Raw genomic sequence first — 23308 nt, forward strand, 5'->3', positions numbered from 1 at the left:
ACTGAAACTGAATCAACCTCACGAAGATTAGGACTCTGTTCTGATCTTGCACCAAAATTTGTTCTGGAATTATGCCTGGACCTGTGAGTTCAGGATCTGGCCAAAAGCTTTTGAAAGACGTTTTCTTCTAAGTCAGTACATTCATTCATTTGTCTCTGGGAAAAGCTGAACCTGATGCCTGAGCAGGTTAAGCCTTTCCCTGAGCAATAACTGGCCAAAGCCACAAAAGAGGTTAAAATTCCAAATCTACATGAAAACACAATTGTTCCTCTAAAGACAGGGAGCAGATCAGCTTGGTGGAGTCCAGCAGTACTTAAGCAAGGGAGCACTGTCATTGATTTGTGTGCAGTGAAGGGTTGTAGGGGTTGCATTAGTTGTGATGCTTTTACCTTCAGAGGGACAGAGAGACTTAATTCTTGAGTTATTCTTACACATTGAAACTGGAAAGTTCTCCTATGCCATTTTTTGCTTGCTGAGGTCTTGATCTTCCAGTTCTTCACTGCAAGCATCGGTCTGAAAGCTGCTGGTACGAGAACTGAAAGAGCTTTAGGAATGGAGCGATGCAGAGATGTGTAAAATAGGAACGTGCATCTGCCTGTGAAGGAAAAAGTCTTTTCGTTATGGTGAAGCCATTTTAAGTGCAAGACATACTTGTACCATCTAGGGGGGACTGGAGTCAGACTGTAGCAGTTCTTTGACATATTAATTAGCGTGCTGCCACAAAAAGGGACATGAAGATGTATGTAGGAGCTGGCGGAAGGGAAGAAAGTTAAATATACTATCCCTGTTTTACTGCTGTTACTGGCATAGGGATATCTGTTAGCATTCTCTGAGGAGTGAGTGGGTGCTCACTGCCATATGTTACAAAACAGCATTTCGCAGAAGATGCCGAGCTGTTTGGGCGAGGGTAGAAGAGACAACGTTTCAATCTGTCTGTTCAGGAACCTGCAGCTCTCCCACCATGGCAGGCAAAATGATAAACACAGCTATTAGGTAGAGGCTCACCTGTGTAATCAATTCCCCCAGGTTGTTGCTGCTAATAGCAGTAAAAACAACTTCTAAGCTATGAAAATAACATGGTGGCTTTTTTTTTTTTTTTCTTTCCATGATTGTGCTATCAGAAAACTGCTGTGATCCTGCTGTGAGCAAACACACTGACTTTTAACCTAGGCAAGAGATATTCATGCAGTCAAGGTCCTTCTGCTTGTAAGTCTTCTTCATACCCTTCCTGACAACTTCTGAACCTCTTCAGCAGTTTCTGCCAGGCTTTATCAGAAAGGTAGAAGCACCACAGATGCGCAGTCCAAGCACACTTTTTGAAAATGGAAAATTGTAAGAGAGATCTGAATTAATCCTGCGTGGAAGGAAAGGCTGCAGAGCTCAATCATTATTAGTCAAGAGTGAAGCTACCAGAAAACAGCCTCAGGAAGCCAGGTTATTTAAATGCCACCGAATGCACGAATATCCATAGCACTCTGGAAAATAGCCTCACGTCACAGAAGTGCAGGTATTTGTTGGAAAAAGTGTAGCAGGCAAATATGTAAAACACTGAATAGGAGAGTTCAATAGATTTTATAGTCATTGGTGAGGTAGTCCGGTGTATCTTAATGAAAATAGCTTTTTTGTGATAATTGAAGCTTATTTTTCTCTTGATAGCACTTTATATTGCAATATATTCCTCCTAGCTGTCCCAAAGTCTATATCTGACAAAATATCAGAGAATGGGGCAGCTTGGAGAGACAAGTAAGACCACTTCTGTCTTGAACTTGTCCTTGTCTCTAAAACCAGGTATTTGTCCCCTCAGTACATCCCCTTTACGTTCAGCCTACACTTGACAAAAAAAAATAAAATGCAGAGACATTAACATCAAGCCCAGGAGACTGAGGAGTGTGAAATCCTGCAAAGTGAAAGCCTGGGCAGACGTAGTTCTGTCAGAATTAATAACAGCAGCAACAACTAGCAGCCCCAGCACTATCAGGGTCATGTTGTATTAAGTCCTTAATAATTATTAAGTGCTGAGATAACCTCAGATGAAAAGCACAAAGGGTCAAGTCACATGGAAAGCACTGAACAGCTGGCTATAGGCACGTCGCAGGTATAACCATAATAATTATTCATATAAAACCAGACCTCAGAAGGTTCACCAGGGTCTGACTGCATCAGCCATGGGCAGTTACAGAAGGCCACGTGCTTCCATTTTATGCGAGGCACTGTCACCGGAAACTGAAGAAGGGCTGACCACTTGCCTGTGGTTGTGCAGGAAAGCTGAAGAGAGCCAGGGCAACAGAAGTCCCAGGTCCAAGTCGTATCCTGTAATCACCAGACCACCAAAACTTTTTGAAAAGATGGAAACAAAAGCAATCATTTTAGTATTGTGCAGCGCATATCTGCCTCTGCCCTCGATATTTAATATACAATCAAATATTAATGTTTGACCTGATTATACTTGAGCTTTTTTTTTTTTTTAAAGGAGTAACAAAAAGACAGGTTGTTTGAAGAAGAAAGTGATAAACTGTTAGAAAGATGAGTACAAAAATTAGATATATATTTCAAGGGTAAATCTAAACGCCACAGCGGAGCAGTTACAGGAGCTCATATGCGTCCTGTAATGTGCATTTATAATGGGCTCCTAGCACAGTGTGCTGTGCTGGCAGTGCTGCAGTTATGGTTCTGTCAGCATTTCCACTCTTAAGTGCTATCATTCAGGGTGCTGCAACTCAGCCATCAAATTCCTCTCATCACCCAAATGTGATGCGTGGACTTTTCCATACGGTTCCCAGATGGGAAACTCTTCTACGAGTGAAACCAACAGGATGCTGTGGGCTTGTAACAGTGCAGCAAAAACCTGGTGAAACGGCTTGCTACAAGCTAACAGCAACTGCTGAACCAACTTACATCAGTAGTAAGTGTGTACTTAAAATGAGGGAGATAAAAAGTCTGGTTTTACATCACCACAGCTAAGCATCATCTCCTGGTGAGCCTTAAACAGGTAACGCCTACGCCTCCCTGTTCGGAGTTACTTTTCTATCATCAGCTGTTCGTAGAGTAATAAGGCATTTGTTCTCTGTGCTAATCTCGCAGTAGCCTCATATTCTGCTTTTAATACCATACAAATTCAAAGTCTCTGCTGCTGTAAGCAGTTCCATTATAGTTCCATTGACTTTAATAACGCTTACCTCAGTTTACACCAGCCGAAGCTACGTCTCGTAGGCTTTCATATCTTAAGTTTGATCACAGCTCTGCATTTGGTTTGTCATAGAGATGCTAACCTGGAAATGTGTATATCAGGGAGATTTTGAACATAATTTTCCTTGCTGAGCAAAAATCCTCCAGGGGTTAACTTGTCAGAGCAATGCAATATAAAGTAATCTGCAGGATCTGTTGGACTCCCAGGTTGTGGTGTATCACTCTCTATGCCAGGCACCAAGGATAGGAGGTACTGTTTTGCTAAAGCTTGTAAGTAGATTTGAGAAGGTCTTGTTATCTGCTTGTGGGAAATGGTGCTTACAAGGATACAGTGAGCTCTGGAAATTGCAGGTGAGCTCACTTGGCCAGAACACAACTGATGTGAGCTGAAAGCCCTTGCAGAGAACAGCTCCTACACCGCTTTAGCCTGTTAAAGACGCACACGATAGGAGATGACACTGCGTAGGGACCGGGGTATTTGGAACAGCTGTTACTGAAACAGCAGATTTAACACAAGTCACTGCCTGGTAGCATCCCTCCAACTCTACATCTCCAGGTCATAGAGTACACCTTCGAGCAGGCTGACCAGAATGTGTGTACTTCCAGGCACCCAGGATTAGCAGGAGAGCTTCTGTAGCCAGCAAGGTGGCAATGTTTTATTGTGTAGGGTGAACACCAAGCATCTCTTCACTGGTGGTTTGAGTGAGGATAGTCCCCAGTGCACAGCTGAAATTCAGGCGGTTCAGTCCAGGGGTGCCTTGTTTTCTCTGTGCTAACAGCTCTAAGGTTAGGCACCATTCTCAAATATTGCACGTGCACTCTGGGTTCCAGCTATATCTAGAGGTATGCATTTGGTGTTTCTCTCATTCATACTTTGCAAACAGTGGCCTTGTTGGCCTTTGTTCTACTTTGTAAAGCAAAGATGCACAACTTTGCTAAGGTCTTTGAATGAGGCCCTTCTTTGGTCGGTGGAAAGGGAGCGTGTGCAGCTCCCAGGGCATAGACTGGCACTATCAGAGCGAGCTGTCACTCATGGGGAATTGTGCAGATCTCCATAACAGCCTCCTCCTTCCCCAGTCTCCTGTGCTTTGATGTGTGGTGAAATAATTAATACTTTAAATGTCAGCACTGTTCTTGTTGGGCATCGGAGTTAGTCCCCATTGAGATGAATGGGATCGAGCTGTTGGTTCGGGTTTTGCAAATAGGACAGATGTCGTGGCATCAGTTGCTCAAGTGCAAGAGGTTTTTATTTCCAGTGAGTTGTGCCAACTGGAGACTTGTGTTTGAAATGGAAGCACAGGTTTTGGAGGCTAAGGAACAATAGAAGAGAGGCAGCAGTGTGCCATACTCTATTTGAGTCTCATCATAAATTAAGTCAGGCAGGCTGTGGAGCATTCAGACCTCTCCCTGCTGCTGACTGTAACAATTCTGTTGTTAAAACAATTATGCTGGAGTGTGGTTTATAAACTAACCGACAGTTTAGTTTATTCGCTAGATGGTTGCTCTTTTTTGCATACATTATCTCACGTCATGAACAATTTTTTAAATTATGTTCTGGGAAATTCAAGAGACCCCTTGTGCCTGAAACACTGGATTTGAGAGTGCCCAAAGGGATTTTGCTGTACCTGAATCTTGTTTTTTCTTGGGAGTTTCATTTCAGATACCTATCTGATTTGTACGAAATAATGAGCAGCCTGCTTCTGTGTCAGACTCCTTTATGGTCTCTGAATCCATGAAGCCAAAAGCATTTGGTTATCATTTTCACATGTCTGCATACCACGCAGATAAACCACTGCTGATCCAATAGCTCTTTTCTCACTGGAAGTGGTATCGTGGTGGAGCTGTTAAAACTTGCTGGTGGAGCCTACATCTTACCTCTCCTGTTGCAGCTTCAGCTGAAATGGTGCCATTTGCTCCCACAAACGCTGGAGGTTGTTTCTTACCACGACTTCATGACAGAGAGATTTTTGTTTCATTAACGAGTAAAACTAGCAGTGGGCAATTTTGTTGCAAGCTGTACAGAAAACATTTTGTGATGAGAGGCATATTATATGCATTGACTCAAAATGGTTGATTTCTTCTCGGAACAGTTCAACATTGTTGAGAAATGATTTGCTGCTATTTATCTATCAGAACAGAATGAAAATGTCTGTGTCAATACTTTGGAAAAATGTTTGATGGATAATAGCCAATTTCTTTTTCCTGAATTAGAATTCTGTATATTCCCATTAGCTATTTTTAGTCAACTATATATACATATATGTATAAATTCCTGTATATTTTACATTGTTTTTGCCTAGCTTAAGACATAAAACTTAACTGATTAGACTTGTAATCAAGAAGAGAAATGGCATGTAATGATGTATAGGCTCTTGAGAGAATTGGCCTATAATTCTCAGGATTATTGGCAAAAAAAAAAAAAACACCCCCCAAAAAAAACCCTCTTCCCAAATGGGATGTAGATTCTGTGGCAGTTGAAATGTGTATTATTAAACTCCTTAAGCAAACCAGAATGGCTCCCAGTGGAGAGCAAAGACATTCTAAGTATAGCCAAGACTAAATTCTCAGGTCTGGGTTTTCTCTTCTCAATTCCCACTTGATTATCTCCTGTAATATTTAAACTTCATGCCATGCCATAATTATTTAATAAAAAGTAAATATAAAATGTATCTCAGTGGGGAATATGACCTTTTACCTTCTTGTTGTTATACCAAAGACAGACACAGATAAACAGAGAATTTGGAGCGGTGTAACAGTCTGTCTCACTTGATAGTTTCATTCTCCCCGTATCGGAAATGGTTATCATGGAAGGTGCTGAGTACATTTGGGAAGATTAAATAAGTGCCATCAGCATCTCTTGGAATCAGGTATTTTCAGCTGTGTTGATGTCACTGGTTCGTTCAAAAAAATTTTTTTTTAAGAAGGAAAGACAGTACCAGAGGATGGAAGAAGTCAGTACTGAACGAGGATATTGCTCAAGGAGCTACATATGTTACTTATTAAATGCTTTGTGGAATTCTCATCAGGATTCTTAGCATGTGATTGCATGAACATATCATTTATACTACAAGGCACATCCTGAAGTATAAGGAATTTCTTTAAAAATACCTGTACTTGGATTAGCTAGCACTAGTACTCCTAATGTATTAGAGGCAAATCCTATAAGCATGCTGAACTTTAAAAAGCTGACTTTGGTTTCTGTATCAATTGGAATCAGACTTTAATTCTGAGTAATCAGAAACTAGATTATTACTGTCAGATGCAATGTAGAGAGTATCAGTGTGCCTGAAGTTTTCTGAACTTAACCAACGTTGCCGTAAGGGCTCTACCAGCTTGTACCGAGGATCTGGGTTAAAATATTGTGTTTTAGCCACTAGCAATTAACACCATTACAGTGAAGTGGCTGTGTATGCAGAAGAGCTGCACACAATTTAAGAATTTTATGTGCCTGATGATGGGCTGCACCCTGGTTGCCTACGGTATCTTTCAGATTATTCACTCAGCCTTTAATACATGGTAAGTCTGCACTGACAATTGAATCCGTTTTAAGTGTATAAGTTGCACATTTGGTCCTTATTGACAAAGCCAAACTCACTAGTGTTACCCCTTGTGGTGCTTTCAGTAAGAAGTCGTGCAAACAGTATGTCGTGTTCACGTACATTTTGTCATTTGTGTCAATGTATCTGCCTCTGAGCACATTTTCTGGAATACTGGCAGAAAATGAGCATGTGCATTCAGTTCAGCTGTGACCACCAGAAGGAGCAGGCAGAGGGGATGTGTGTGTGTGTATATGCATGAATGCACAGAATTCTTTCAAGAGTTGGTTACATCTCTAATTCTTTATTTAACAAGTTACAGACACACTGAGGGATTCTCCAGGACCGTGCAGTTTGTTGTACAGATAAGGCAGGAACATCTGTACAATTAAATGGGTGGAGTTGGGGCACCAGGACTCAGGACACCTGGTCTGTATAATATGGTTCAACACTGATAGCTTCTGTACTGCAGCTTTTTTAGTGGTACAAAAGTAATATCTTCGAAAAGAAACTGGGATGTTCATGCAGAGGTTCTTATAGAGTTTCACGTACTGTTAAACTTGTCTCACGCAGTGATCAGGGCTCACCTGAGTACTAGGCAAAACCTGGACAAGGAGAGGTTTCAGTGCAGCAGCTGTGAAACTCGCCTTTTTAGAAAACATAATCATAAAATGCATTGTTTTCTGTTTTCCTTTCAGCTTTAAATGAACCTACCATAGATTATGGTTTCCAAAGACTGCAGAAAGTGATCCCAAGACATCCAGGTGACCCTGAAAGACTAGCTAAGGTAAAATATTTCCAAGAGTTTTAAATGAGTTTTAATTTTTTTTTTTAGTAAAAAAATCACTCAAAGCCCAGCTTTTTCTGTAGCCACAACTGCAGCATGTATGTGTTGAAACAACTGTAGCTGTAACCTTATGCACCGTGTTGATTTAGTACCTAGCATGATGCAGGTGGCATTAAAGACTCTATTCCTTGCTTTTAGTGCACTGAAAGTAACTATTATTATCTTTACATGGGGACAGGCTATTGTATTCAGATATTATACTGTGGTGGTTGTTTTCTTCTTAAAACCAGAGGTGACAGAAGATATCTACTGGCTAAAGTGTGTTATTTGATTGATTACCATTACTGAGGAAAAAATAAATGGACATATAGATAAAACATATTTTTTAATTATTATTATTATTATTTACATCTGTGCAAAAGAATATATTGAAATGCAGTAGCAAAATGAGCTCCTATTTGAAATTGGGTTCTGTCTGAAAATTGTCTCCATTTCTCAAGCGAGGGTGCTTAAAGCAGCTTCAGGACTATGGAGAGCTCCAAGGCCCTGCCGAAGTCGGGCTGTGCCGCACAGCCAGCGGCAGCCAATTTGTAGCACGCACGCAACGCTTTCCAGAGTGACCGATGATTTTGGATGTCTAGTCTGAGATACTGCAAGGGGGTTGATTTTTCATTTGAATGCCAAATAATGCCTCTTTAAGGGACTCACTTTTGAGAATGACCCCACATAATCACTCATGACCTCAGAAAACACTAGCCCGTGGTTTTATTTGTACTAAAATCCTTTTCTTTTAAAATGTCAATTTTACTATCTGCTCATCCTTTAGGAAATGCTATTGAAACGAGCTGCTGACCTAGTTGAAGCACTGTATGGTACGCCACATAACAACCAGGTCAGTGGAACCCCTCTCAGCAGGGTAGTGGGATATGGTGAGATTTTTGTAATAAACTCTAAACATTTTCTCCAAGTACATTCCTGAAGTTGTGCCCTTCACTGTGCAGGACATCATTCTGAAACGAGCTGCAGACATTGCAGAAGCTCTCTATAGTGTACCGAGGAATCCCGCACAGATCCCCGCACTGTCCAGCTCCCCAGCTCACAGCAGTATGATGGGAATTAACTCCTATGGCAGCCAGTTAGGCGTCAGCATTTCAGAGTCAGCACAGGGGAACAACCAAGGTAAGCACTGCAAGCAGCACCGTGTTAGTTTAAAGAATGAAAAGCTGAATTGTAGTCATTTCCATCCTAGTTTTTAAACTTTTCTACCTACTCAGCTTCTGAACACAAAGATGGCTTTAAGCTGTCAGCACTAGGAATGGATGCGTGGTGCCGTTTTGGACACTATTTCTGTACACCAGGTTCCAGTCATCCAATTAGCTATGGCTGAAGCCATTCTTGGGTAGATTTGACATCAACCTAACCCTCAATTCTCTCCCTGCTCCACTCAATATCTTTTGTTAGATCTCTGTTTTCGTAAAAGACAAGGACAACAACTGAACAAACTCTCACTTAAAGAGGTGGGGAATTTTCCTTCCTTTTTTTTTTTTTTTAAAAGGTTTCTTCCTCAACGTTTATTTTACCAATTTGCATATGTTTTATTTATCAAACATGATATATTATTGATTTTTTTAGGGAAAAAAAAGCCATAAAATGTCATATTAACATCACAGGAGTAATATAAACTTTGGGCATTTTCTGACTCTTGACTATTTAATTTCTCAGGTTAACAATGTGTTCCGGTAACATATGAATCTGTGGTGTCTGACTGCATGAATAGCTGTGATTAAAACGCTCTAAAGTGTTAAAGCCATGTCATATGAAGTTAGTATTAAATGTGCCATGCCAAAAGTAATAATGTAGATAATTTTGTTAGTTTTTTAATAAGGTCTTACCAACCCTGAATTAGAGCTTCATAGTATTAATGGGCAGAAATAACCTAATTTAGTTAAATGGTAACCACTTTTGTATTTATTGGATCATATCTTTCTAATGAAAGCTCTTCAGTGGATAAAAAACATTTTCTGCTGTACTAATAGCCTTGTGATAATAATAATAATGTGTACTAATAGCCTTATAATGCTGATAATTAAGGTATTCTCTTTTTGGAGAAAAAAAGCCAAGGTTTTATTTACACAGTTTATTCTTTCTGTTAACTGAAAACTACATATTGGTTATAACTTCCCCTTAAAAATGTACATGATTTATCTGTAATTCATCAATAATTTGAAAACTATAACTTCCACCTAAAATTACAGAAAATCACACAAATTGTACATCAGAAAAATGAGTACACATTTTTTCCAGGTCTTGGAACAGATTTCAACTTCAAAAAAAGCCAAATCTAATTAGACAAATATACATCAGTTCACCTAAAAAAGTTTAGTTCCCTACCTTGCTTTAAAACTCAGTATTGCTTAACTTGAAAGCACGTGCATACAAAACACAGAATTTAATGGTACGCGCTTGACTGTTTAAATTCATCTGGATTTAAATAAATCATTTATTTAACCAGGAGAAAAGATTTTTTCATATTTATACAGGAAAAAGTTTAAATTTAAATTCACTGACATGCTGTGAAATGTTTTATTTTTAGGTTACATTCGCAATACAAGCAGCATCTCACCCCGTGGTTACTCATCCAGTTCCACGCCTCAGCAGTCCAACTACAGCACTTCCAGCAATAGTATGAACGGCTACAGCAACGTCCCCATGTCCAACCTGGGCGTTCCAGGCTCACCTGGGTTCATTAACGGCTCTCCAACAGGATCCCCTTACGGAAGTATGTGCTTTGGTTCTTTTGTAATTGGTGCCTTGTCCTGCATAGCTTTATTTACCACATCAAAAAATGCAGCAAGTGCTGTCTTTCAGAAGTTCTCAAGTTTTAGTGAAATCCTATGATTCTAAATTTTTGTAAAAGGTTCTGATTTGTGTTCTGGTATGTTCTAGTATGAACTAGCAAATGTTCCCGTTTTTTAAGAATAACAGAGAAATATTGAATCCTACCTGTGCTTACTTCAATTTTTTTTCCTTATGCAGATTCCTAAGCAAGTGGCAAAGGCCACAGAGAGAACGGAGGCACAATTTGTTACTTCAGATGCAAAAAATGTTTAGATGTTACTTTAGATCCACTTAAAGGAAAGAGGCTACTCTGATCCTTTCTCAAAGGCAGTCTGTGTTTTTTATGTCCATGGAGAAGTGCGTGAACTACATTAGCAATAACAGAGCTGAATTTTGGATTAATTTCCTGTGAAATTATTTTTACCTTGATGATAAGCAGAAATATAACAACAAAAGCGTTAACTGCATTTCCAGTTACCAGTGGTACCACAAGCTAGTCACTCTTCTTTCCATGCCTTGATTTCCCTTTGTAGGAGCGTGTCGATGTGTGTGTATGTACATCTATCTACACATATATGTACACACATTTTTGTATTTTTATCTCCATATGTATGAAAACATGAAAACAGTGAAACAGTTTTAATTTATTTACTATTTTATATTATATTCACATTCTCTATGAATTATATTATACCCACTTTGCAGTGATGATGAGGGTTTCTTGCCGGTCTGAAACTTGCTAAGCAATATCCTCATGCTTTGAGTTGTAATTTAAGGTGAAGCCCAAAGAATGTTCAGGTACTTTGGATTCTTCCCCTGTTCTGGAGCTTTGCTATTGATTTCAGTAAGGAAAGGACCAGGTTTGCAGCATATTGGTGTTCTTATTTCAAACCACTACTTACGTGAGACTTGGGGATTTACTTGAAACCACAAGGAATATTGTTAGTTGTTCCTTCTTTCCAGAGAATTAGTTGATATTTTTCTAGAAGGTAAGCTTACAGGTGCTGTGCAATGGGACTTTTTCTTCAAAGACACCTCTTTTAAAAATAAGACAGTTCAGATTCAAATCTCATTAAAAGCTTAAAACATCCCCCCAGCAAGCTCCAACCAATGAAATCTTCATTTAAAAAAAGCCAGGGAATGGACAGGAGTTATTTATTTTCCCAATTTCAATGCACAAACTGTAAGTGCACGTGCCATTACTCTCTACTGTTTGTTCACATTAACTCTCTCTCTCCCTTGCTGACTTACTTACCATTTCCTGATGCACTCATCCCTCATTTTAAAATAATTAAATGTATTTTTTTTCTGAGCTAAAGTATTCAAGGTAACTACATCTTTACCTCTAGGTTTACCTTAAACAGCCAAGTCAACAGGACAGACATTTTAAGTGGTTTTACCAACTAAAATTGCATTTCTGATGAGAATTCACTTTTTTCTTTTTGCAGTAATGTCTTCAAGTCCAACAGTTGGCTCCTCCAGCACTTCTTCCATCCTTCCATTCTCCTCTTCCGTCTTTCCTGCTGTCAAACAGAAGAGTGCCTTTGCTCCCGTCATCAGACCCCAAGGGTCTCCTTCTCCTGCCTGCTCTAGTGGCAATGGAAATGGGTTTAGAGGTAAGAAATGTACAATTAATATTCAGCTGGCACACACGAAGCACGCTGTGTTAGCCTCATAAATACAGTAATCATCTGAAGACCATTTCACCATTACAGCACTCACTAGTGAAAATTTGACCCAATTCAATGGGATTAAAGCATTGCTCCAAGGTTTGTCTATTCTGAGGTAAAACAATGGGGGACAGACACTCGTTTAAACCAAGAAAGATTTGACCCACACTGCATTTAAATACCAGCTCTTTTGTGAGGAACAGCTTCTCCTTAGGCTTCAGGGACTTATAAAACCAGCGTCTGCCCTGCAGAGTTAATAGACAGCTCTGTACACAACGGCCAACGTCTTGAAACCTGCTGCAAGGTTTAGGCTCATACAGGGAATTAAGCCCTATAGTACATTTACAGCCTTTTTAAAGGTGATCTGCAAAACAAATGTGAGTATTAAGATAAGAATGGAAACCTGTACTAAATTCTTTCTTTTAACAGGCTGTGGGGGGGCATGCGTTACATAAATACACTCCAAGTCTCCATAAAAAAAAACCTTTATAGGGCCTGAGAAGTCATCTGGCTCCTTCAGACTTCACTAGAGATACCATAGAGAAAACAACTCTGGGAATTCAGCCATGCCAAGAGCCAGTGGTAATTCTAAAATGAGTCCTACAAACCACACCTGTTGATCTGGGTGCATTATAAATCCTTAGCTAGGCCACAGGGACTAACATAAACTGCGATTATTTTATATAATAAGGAAATTTTAGGTGTGTTGAACAAAAATAATTATATTTTTAAAAGCTAACTTACAGAATTCTGCTATATATGTGAAACAGCTTATTCCCCTGCCCCAATTTTGTGCCTAAGATCATCTCCTTTCCCCAGTAATGAAACATATTAATATATCCATGTAAATGCACAAGCATCATATTAATAGGGAATTCAATTTCTCTCTTACTCAAAGGAGAAGAGTAGAAGGGTTTGAAGCAATTTTTTTCATCTATACAAATAGAAAGCTTTGTTGGCCCAACAGCTGTGGCTATTTAGCTACACCGTTTAGAGATGGGTTTATCTTTGTTAATGATGTATGATCATGGTCTCTAAAGTGTAATCATCACTACCTGGTCTGCAGTTAACTTTAATTCCTTGAGTTCTTCATATCAGCTAAAGCAGGAATGTATTGATTTCACCATGCTTTTATTAAAAATAAATAAGTGCACATGGTGAGGCTTTAGGTGTTTTAGGGAACTAGTCCAAGGTTATGTGATTTTAAACAGATTTAGTTAAACATTTAACTAGGAAGGCTCATCAACTTAAGAGTAGTTTGCTCGGTTAGCTTAAGCTGGTTGGCCAGTGCTCTATAATCAAAAGACAAATCGCTCGAGTCGCTGTGCATTCAGAGTAGATTTAAATCTGATTTAAATTTAAACTTGTGTAACTGCCATGCTGAGGAGGGCAAATTTTTAAGAAATTACCCAAGGCAGTGGGTAATTTCAAGAAAAACATTGACTTTTTATGTAGCTAATACTTTTCCTTAACTTACCATGTCTGTTCCATCTGCCTAAGCCTGTGCTTAGCAAGAGTTTGTTATTCTTCCTTAACCCTCTTATAAACAGGTGAAGTACCAGCGTCCTTTGGTGCTGTTCTTGCCAGTTAGCGTTTACCAAATATTTTATCCAATCTATAAATTGGTAATAAATTCTAGAAATGGAAATTTAATATCAAGTATAACATAAAATCTCAAAGGTAAAAACCCAGGACTCTCATGTATGCATTTCTTTTACTACCAAAAGTCCACTCTATCCCCTTCTTTGCAGGAAAGCTCCTTGTACACCAACACTGTGATAAATAAATACAGTAATACAGCTACAACTGTCATTTAAATAAGCTTTCAGCAGCCACCACACCTAGTACAATGAGACTTGTCAGTCAGGCAGCAACAACAAACAGCAGCTGTGACTCACCGCACAGACAGTAGTTGAACACGTCTGCCCAAGGTTCATTATGCCAGATCTTCATCGCTATTTAACTATTTCAGCCATAGATGTAAATTTTTTCCAACTGAAATATTTAAATTGATGCAAGCTGGGGAGCACATGCTTTGGAAAGGATCCAGATCCACGCAGCCTGATATCCAAATTAACGTTCCCACAGTGTTGACAGACAGATGTGGCCAGAAAGTCAACAGGAGGGTCCCAAAGAGGCCTCTTGAATGGACTTACTGTGCTGCAGCGATGGGAGACTTAATCTCCATTGCTATGCCATCACCCTATGTTACATAAGCTAAGAATAGGTGTGCTGGTAATGTAATTTTTATTATTATTTTATTTTTAACGTAGGCATCAGCAAAAGCACAGATCAAGTATATAAGTATATAAGCAGGCTCCATCCCAAAGCACATCATACAAGGGGTTTGGTATTGCCTCTCAATTTCCTTATCCATAATTCAGGGAAAACATCTCCCCAGCAGGGATTTTTTTGAACTTTAATGTAGTGTGTGCAATGTTGTACTTTGGCTACATCTATTGTTCAAGGGCAAGAGTTTCCTAGTAATACAGTCTCCATCCTACTTATTGCATCCTGCTGCTGTGATATTATCAGAAATATTACCAGCACCACAGGGCATGCCACTCTACTTACAAGGAGCAACAAAAATCTTGAATATAGCTTCTGTGTATGTTAACCACAACCGTGTTTAGGCTTGGATCAAACCTAGTCTAAACAGGAGGAGCTCTACAAGCTTCATCCTTGGATTATTATTATTCCTAGCTGTTTATAGAGTTTACAGTGCTCATGGTATTTATTTTACAAAAATCTTTTTGAAAAACAAACCAAAACAAAACAGTCATACTTAAAGCTTCTGGAGACAATAGGCCAGCTTGTAAAAAATATATTGTAAATCAAAAGTATTAGCTAAGCATGGAACATGCATATCTATTGCCGTTCAGCTTTGGGCTGCACAACACAGCCAAGACATGTGGGCCTACCCTCAGATAACCCCATCCTGTGCCATGTGTTCTCGCTTACCTCTTTCACCTGCCATCTGCTATACATTCTGACAGTGTAACAGGACATGATAGGTGGAGAACAAGCAGCAATCCATACTGGACACCACTCAGTTCTATATGCTCTCCAAATTGAGAGCAGGTGATCTTGATCAGAACAATTGTTTGCTCCATTCACGTCATATGTCAGGGGAGTTTAAAAAAGGCACTGGGAAGATATAATGTGACGTGACGCAACGCGGCATGATAAGTACACAAATGCCTAATCAACTCATCTCAGATGGAAGGCAGCTGATGGGGAAAAGTAAGCAAATTGGAAACTGCTGGAACAGCATGGACCGCTGACTGCCCAGATTACCCTTGGCCAGCTCAGCACATCTCAACATAAAAATGCAAGCTCAGTTACAAGGAATAGCAGGCAAGCCCCAGAAGGTCAGATGTTCCATTAACCACCAGGATCCTGGCCAATCTAAAGGTACTGAAGTCTGATATGCTTAGGAACAGCCTCAATTTAGCAGCGGGGACATCTGCACCATTCCCTAAGGGAATACAGGTTTTTGAGTTAAAGACCCTAATTGCTCATATCTTGTCTTGACAAAGTTCGGGGTGTCAACAGCACAGGGAAGCCTGGTCTGCTTGCATTAAAAGGCTGCAGAAACAGGTAGGGAATACCTGCTCTGAAAAGTTTGTAAAGGGTGGGCTTCTGAACAGAGCAATGGTTCTTGATTGCTCCCAGTGCCTGACCTGCTGTGCCAGCTTGAAGCCTAGCTTCAGTCAACACGATGCTGCATTTTAAAATAACTCTTAGCTGTTCTGACCAGGTAAAAATAACTGGGTGTATCCTAGCTAGGAATGTGCAGCAATATGCCTCTGTCTGAACCAGGATGATTCCAGAGCCGAGCCAGTGCTCTAAGTATGCCAAAGCCTGTAAATGATATACCCATGATATCAATATATACGGAAAATATCTATCTGTCATGTGATTAAATTTGATATATAGGAAGGATCAAGTACATTTTTCTCCCCAGTTTATTGGCAGAGATGTATGGGGCACAGACTGCCTCTAAACAAAGAAAACCTTAAGAGATATTTACATTTCTTGTTAACACTTAGCTAAAAAATCCCTCCTGTGCCTATTATTTACTTATCTTTCATTTGATGGGATGTTAATTTTGGTATCTCATCATATGTCACAAACTTACTCAAGTGAGACAAGAGCTCCATTTTTCATGGGAGAACATAAAAATCTGCACCTATTTTATTCATGGAAAGACATATTCAGGCCTATTTTATGTCACAAAAAAAAAGAAGAAAAGACTGTGGGTAAGATTTAACACTGATTTCTCCTTCACAGGCTAAAACTTAGCCACTTTGTAGTCCATCTGGAAACATACGTAACTGCAGAGGGGCTACACATTCCTGTGCTCTTTAATAATTAAGCTAATGCATATCACTTTGCAAACACGTATTTTGATTTTTAAGGCTGTTCCTAATTAAATGGAACTAAATTAAAATAAGTGTTCAGGCGGCCTTTTGCACATGTACAACTTAGCACAGTGCAGAGATCTGTAGCTACAGCAGTGTAACTCAATAGCTGAGGCTGAGTTAACTTCTCCATCTCTAGCTGGCAAAAGCTTTGTTTATATTTAAAAAAAAAAACATTTTAAAAAAACATAAAATATGGTTTAACCTGCTTATCTTCTAAAGCAGAAAAAAACACTACTTATTTAAAAATATTTTACTTACATGTGCAATCATCTGCTTGCATGTGGCTGAATGCAAATCTTCCAGACAGATTTTTGCTTAAAAAAAAAATAAAAATTAATTTCTTGTGGGGGAAAATATAAAATAAATTCTTCAAGAATAACAAGTATTTTGTTATTACTTTTTAGTATCTTAGCTAGAACTATCCTCCCAAGTCCTTCACAGAAGCTACAATTTATTTCACTTACAGTCTGCTATAGAGGCTGGTGGTGTCCGTCATCCAAGCCACTGATGTTTTCTGCTTAAGTGAGTCAGCTCTTTTTCTCTGGAAGTCTTCTTTTTTCTTGCCTTTTCAGCTGATTACTCCCTCATAAAAAGGTGCACTGTTTTACAAACTTCTCCCTGGCTTTAATATTAGTAGTGAAACGACACATTTTTCTGGTTGTAGCCATGGTGGGAGTCAAAGATATCAGTAAGGTGAAGCCTGCACCCACCAGCTGTAAATTCTATGAGTTTAAACTGAATGACACGGCCGCTAGCTCTGGTACCAGCAGCTCGGTGGCTTGCCATGTACAAACTTACCTTTATGTACAGGACAGCTCATACACAGATGTATTTCTGGCATTGCAGGACATGAATAGCCGTTTAAGATGCTCAGGGCAGCACCACTGCAGCTCTTCATTCACCTCGTCAGTGAGCTGCAGAACCACAAGATTTGGGCTTGCTGGGAGCTTAGTGGCAAGAGAGGAAACCTGAGTCAAACAACCAAATGAGAGGGCAACAAACAATGACCGAAAATGCTCAACACCCATCTAAAAAGCATAGCCTGTAAAACAGGGCATAATGTAGACCCCATGAAAGCAGCTGAGACATCCAAAGAGCTCGATCAGGGTGTGCACACGTATAGGCATGTACGTTAACACAGCACCCAGCCCCTTTCCAGTTCTTCCCAAGTGCCTGTGTGAATTGCATGCCGACTTCTTTCCACGACAAAGCAAGACAGCGTTTTCAGGAGCCACTCGTATACACTAGGCTTATGATCATTATTAATTACACCCATTAAAGGTGCCTATCACCATAGCATCTGGGTACTATCCATGTTTGATTATTTATTTATAAAAAAATTCTCCAACCTTGTGACAATTTTAATCAAGTGTTTCAGTTGATAATTGCAAGCTGTCAAGGTTAATACAATAAGGCTCATCTCTAATTCTTTTTCCATTTCCCTCCAAGAAAAAAAAAACCAACCCTCTGGGATAATGACTGTGGTTTCTATATTCCCAACTCATCAGGGAGTGTCCTGCATTGAACCACCTTTATTGAAAAGTTACATCGATTCAATATATAGTAATACAGGCAAAAATAATTACAGCTTTGCTAGCAGTGTAAGACCTTAATCCAAACCTCACAAACATTCAATAAAAAGCGATACAGGCTGGGAATAGGCTTTTGACAGTGCAGCCCCAAAGGGGAGTGGAGGTGGGGTGGAAATGGACAGATAAGGTACGCAAAAAGAGAAGCACAGAGTGAGGCTGTTTACATGAGCTGTAGAAAAAAAAAGGTGAGAATTCCTCAACTTGTTCTTTGTTGTAGAAAGGGGTGAAGCTGCAACGTTGGGGTGAAAGACCAGGGAAGTTATGAGGCTTTTTGCCTTTTTTTGCCTTTTAAGCATCATCTCTTTAATTACACAGCAAAAATGTAGTTGTCCCTCAATGTAAGGAACTTCTCATAATGCTGTGTCTACAAGTAGTCTTAAAATATTTTTAAGAGAAATGGAAGAAACTCGGGTCTTTGATTTGGTCTTTGATCTGCTGCAAAGTTCTCCTTGATTAAGGGAATGAAAATAATATTGATAAGAGCAGTATCTGAAAAAGCTTTTATGCCAGTACAACCAATGCCCCTTGGGAATAGAGTTTAAACTACACTGATGCCAAACCCTGTGTGTCTCACATGAAACCATGTCAGCTCTACCAGGGTCTGCTGCCTCTCTGCCCAGACAGCCTAAAAGCCACGGACAGGGGCTGTCTCTGGCTGTGCCAGGAGAACAGATTACCCCCGTATGGACCAACCAGGCACAGGCTGTGTGAGTGCTCCTTCATTTGCTTCAGGCAAAAGACCCAGCCAGGATACCTCAGACAAACAATTTAAATTCTTTGAGCTAACTCGGATGATTTTGCCTGGAGCAGATTAGGAAGTGCTCGCTCAGACTGCTCCACTGGGAAACCTGCGGGATGGCCGGGAGCAGCTGAGGGCACTTACCTCTTCTGCAGCCCAGCAGAGTCTGGACGAGGGCATCAATCCAGGACTGAAATCAAACTTTCTGTTCTGGAGGGCTGAAAGGCAGGCATGTGGTTAATGCACAAGGAGAGGGTTCTGCAGAGTCAGGCTGGGACCCCACCTACCCTCGAGGAAGTGAAGTTTGGTCTTCAATTTTTGGAGTGAGGAAGAGGAAAGGATCAGCCCCTGCAGTGCTACAGAAAACCTCTCTTCCTCAAATGTGCACACTGTCACCTCTCGTCTCTGCCCTCTCCTCCCCCCAAACAGGCATGCAAAGATTTACTTCCCTTATTTAGGGTGACGTAATTGTCTCCTTGACAAATCTCTGTTTGAAAAATACTAGCAAATTCCCAGGCAATTAAAACAGTAGAAATTTGACTTGACTATTTAGTTTCACTTTCTTTTTCAACTATTTGCCAAAATTGGCAGGAAATTTTAGCCCTAGTCACTTACAAAATATGAAAATATTTATTTTCCTATTGTGTTAACTCATAGACCATATCCACAGTTGTTTAAAATCAACAGAGCTCCAATAAAAGAGTCATGTTAGCTGAGGATCTTGCCCTGAGCATTTTTTTTTTTAAACACTATGAACATAAGGGTGAAATTAATTCTCAGAGGACAGGGCTTTAAACACATGAATAATCCCACAAATTTCAGTGAACGTAAATCTTTGCAGGATTAGGACTTTGCACTACACTGAGGCCCCTTTGAAAATATGACTCACTCATTTGTTATATAAATACGTATAAACTTAACTTACCCCTCAAAACCTCTGGGAGCAGCACCAGTTCCAGGCAGCTTCAAATGTTGCTGTTGTCAGTTATGAAGAATATAGCTGCAATTAAAGGCACCGGGAGTGACTAATAAATAATTTACATAAGCCCGGTGTTCTGGGACTGTGCCAGGTAAGGCTACAGTCATTCAGACATATGGGGTAAACCAAGCGAGAAAGAGAGGCTGGGCCACTGCTTCCACTGGAAGTAAATGAGCAAACCCCAGCTCTGGTCCTTCTCCAAGGAATTGGCACGTGGAGTTCTGGGGCTGGGTCCCAGAAGCAGCTCAGGGGCCAGTTTGCATTTGCTTTCCATCGTCCTTCCTCATATAACCTTGCAGGTTGAGCGGGGAACAGAGGAGCCTCCTTGAGATCCTGATTTTTCAAAAGTGATTTTGACTAGTCAACTTAAGAAAGCATCAGAAGGCTGAAAGTTTGGGGACAGTTCTAAGCAGTGGCCAGCTCTGAGAAGTCTCAGGACACAACCACCCCAAAATCATTAGGCGTTTCTGAAAATTCATGTGCTAAGACTTGAATTAATCCACTGCCTATCTCCTTCATCCACTTAAAAAAAAACAGACTGGCCCTGTCCTTTAGGTGAATTGATGAAGAAATAGCACATTGGCCATTTTCTTGGATCACTGTCAATCTGGCAGCGTTAGTTCTTCTCACTGAGCATAAAAACATTAGAAGAAGCTGAAGGTCTTTTAATGTAGTAGGTTAACCTGCCGCAATGCATGACTGCACACAGAAAGGTGAAGGGCTCAAATAGAGTTTGTTCCATAAAAATATGCCAGCATTTCATATTTGTCAATTTTCTTTTTCAGCCATGACTGGTCTTGTCGTTCCCCCGATGTAAGGAAGAGGCAGCTTTGCTCCTCTCCCTCTTCCTTTTTTTCCTCTTTTTTTTCATTTTTCTTTTACAGCACAAAACTACTTATTGTGATGGACCACTAAAAAGAAAAAACATAGCACTACAAGCTCTTTTTTGGGGGAAAGCCAGGCCCATGAAAAATAAAGGAACATTTTTTATGGATTGGACAAGATAGAAGGCTGCATCTTTTACCTGTTTCATATTTCTGACACAACCACATCAACTCCTAAAACATTGTGAACGAAGAATCAGCCAAGAGCCAGGACGAACAACAGTTGGCAGAACGGAATCAGAAATGCAAAGTCTTTCTTGAAAGACACGAAACCTTCCTAAGATTTGTAAAATATTAAAAGGAAAAAGAAATTGGCAAAATGATTCAAGCTCGATATTTTGGATACAATTTGTTTTACTTTGTAGGGGTAAAAAGTTGAAGTTTCTATTTTCTATGGAGCCTTTCAGATATCGATTTAGTTTATGCAGAAAAAAATTCAACAAAACAGGGTACCAGCATGAAAGAATTTCTAGGACAAACTGACACGAATGATGGAACTTTGGTGTATGTGTGTATTTGCTTATAGTTTAACCTCTTTAAAAATGTAAGATGTTTTACAATTATTTAAATAAATAAACTTGTAACTTATTGTATGTAGAGGTAGAAATTAAACCTTTTTTGGATTTTTTCCTCCAGTTGTACAATGAAGAAAAATGATGCAAAAATGTAGTGACGAGTTCAATATATATTATTACTGCTGCAGTTGCTCCTCACTTCTTCCCTCTTAGTGAATTCATGTGCAAGGATTTGTAGAATTCTTTCTGATTAACAAACTCATCAGAAACTTTTATACGCATTGTGGTATACAGGACACTAATTCATGTATAAATTTTCATCCTCCTCATCTTTCCCCTCTTCCATTTTTCTCTTTCAATTAAGATATTCAGGTACTAGGATTATCTGGTGAGTTTCAAAGACCCTACTGGCAAATGAGTGGCACTTGGGGATTTGGACAAATCAGATTTTTCATGCGGTAGTGAGTTTATTTTATACATTCAGTGTATGAATTGGGAGGGAAAGGGCTCTCTGACATTGTTTTTCCATGTAGTTAGAACACCTTACGTTCAGTTATACTTCATATTAAGGGTGCATTTATAAAGGGTAAATATGTATTTGACTAATTTATGCACTTTTATCCTGAGTCAATAAAAATGGTAAGTATTTTCCATTTATATACTAAAGTTTATAGAAGTAATTGTTTTGATTTTTTCTGCATTGTAGTGTATGAAAAAATGAGTTCTCCTTTGCTTCTCCTCTCCTGAAATTGGAAGGTGAGAGGGGAACAAAACTAATCACTTGTTATCTGACCAAACAAGAGAACTTGGTACTGATCAAAGAACTCAATTTTGTTGGAAAGCCATTTTTTGAGGGAAAAAAAAAAGTCAGCTATGCTACTCCCCACTAAAATACATAACATTACTATCTGCACAAGTAGTTGTTCCTATGATGACATCTTTCTGTTGATAGATAAACCTTTAGTGTGTGGCCCCTGAAACCACCCTTGTCCATTTGCCTGGTACTTTTACTGATGTGTAAGTAAAATGGGATTCTTGGTGATCCAAGAATATATCGTAGGTGATGTTCAATTCAGTACTGGACTCGGGATGGAGAACTGTGACAACCTCCATGGCTGAGGTAATCTGGAGCCCATTTGGAGCTCATTTGGATTAGTAACAGACTAGGAAGTCTGTATCTAGAGCCAGGGTTCAAATCCAGCTGCAACAATTAGTGACTAGGGCTTGGTGTTGTGTGTGGTATGACTTTATTACAGACCCTCACTGCATGGACAGGCTTCTGGCATAGGACTGTGTTCTGCAAATGTGTAAAAATCATTCTTGTGAATAACCCACTGCAGGAAAGCTGACTCCCTGTGACCACACTTCTGAGTCAAACTGTGTGAGAATAGGTCCTCCTTGGAGCTCGACTTTCATGCTGTAGCACAGAGTTCAGATAATGAGAAATGTACTCGGTATACACGAATATTGACAGGCTGGTTCTTAACCAGAATGCAGCACAGGAAAGAAGCCAGTGGATTGCAAAGGCAATGACACTGGCCTACTCCTGCCATTCCTAGAGATGATGCACTTGTTGGAAGCAGCTCTGAACTCCTGGCTGTGCCGTGATGCTTCAGTAGGGGATTCCTTAGGTGCTTTTTTAATGCTATTGAATTCCTTTTTTAAATGTGAAGGGGGGAAATAGGGGGGTTACTGCTACTGCCTTCTAAAACTCAAGGCTCGGTTTATCTGCAAAAGTGGCAATTAAAAGCCACTTTCAAAAGAGATTAGGTGAGAACAATGTGTTTTTAAGAAGCATGAATATAGTTAGCCAGAGTCTTGCAGTCAGGTTAGTAAAAGTGTCTCATTTCAGAAGGACAAAATAAAATAACTCACCACTGTTATGGACGTTCCTTGACACTGCAGGCTCTCTGCATGCCCTTCGTGCCATCAGGGAAGCAGCAGTCACTGGCAATCATCAGCAAAGCAAGCAGCATTAAAGCCAAGTGCTCCCTGGAATATGAAAGAATCACGTGTTAAGATGTCCGGAGTTGTACCAGAGTACTGCCCTACATTCACTTTTGATAGCACAGTAGGGTGTACTAGCTAACCTGATAACTGCTACTGAGAACAAGAAAAATGAATTGCAGACATCCAGAGGTACCAATATCCCAGC

At 39.8% G+C, this 23308-nt stretch overlaps 1 protein-coding gene and 1 long non-coding RNA gene across 5 annotated transcripts in view; one reads left to right on the plus strand and one right to left on the minus strand.

The window, feature by feature from the left end:
• Positions 1-21351, plus strand: part of EBF2 (EBF transcription factor 2) — a 133977-nt gene extending 112626 nt beyond the window's left edge. For 2 of the 4 annotated variants that reach the window (XM_084499563.1, XM_084499564.1), the window contains exons 12-17: positions 7421-7509; positions 8336-8401; positions 8511-8688; positions 10103-10288; positions 11796-11963; positions 20540-21351. In XM_084499563.1, the coding sequence (XP_084355689.1) occupies positions 7421-7509; positions 8336-8401; positions 8511-8688; positions 10103-10288; positions 11796-11963; positions 20540-20571 (719 nt within the window). In that variant the 3' untranslated portion in view covers positions 20572-21351. Of the gene's footprint in view, positions 1-7420; positions 7510-8335; positions 8402-8510; positions 8689-10102; positions 10289-10545; positions 11650-11795; positions 11964-20539 lie in introns of those variants that run through there. The other 2 variants (XM_084499565.1, XM_084499566.1) reach the window with 2 other exon arrangements.
• LOC311424420 lies at positions 11843-20526 on the minus strand. The gene is made up of 3 exons (XR_014686083.1): positions 17239-20526; positions 16703-16758; positions 11843-11870 (listed from the first exon to the last, which is right to left on the minus strand). It is a non-coding gene; the product is annotated as an uncharacterized lncRNA (long non-coding RNA).
• Positions 21352-23308: the final 1957 nt, after the last annotated feature.

The sequence above is a fragment of the Aythya ferina genome (genome assembly GCF_964211825.1).
Source record: "Aythya ferina genome assembly, chromosome: 27".
Lineage (NCBI taxonomy): Eukaryota > Metazoa > Chordata > Aves > Anseriformes > Anatidae > Aythya > Aythya ferina.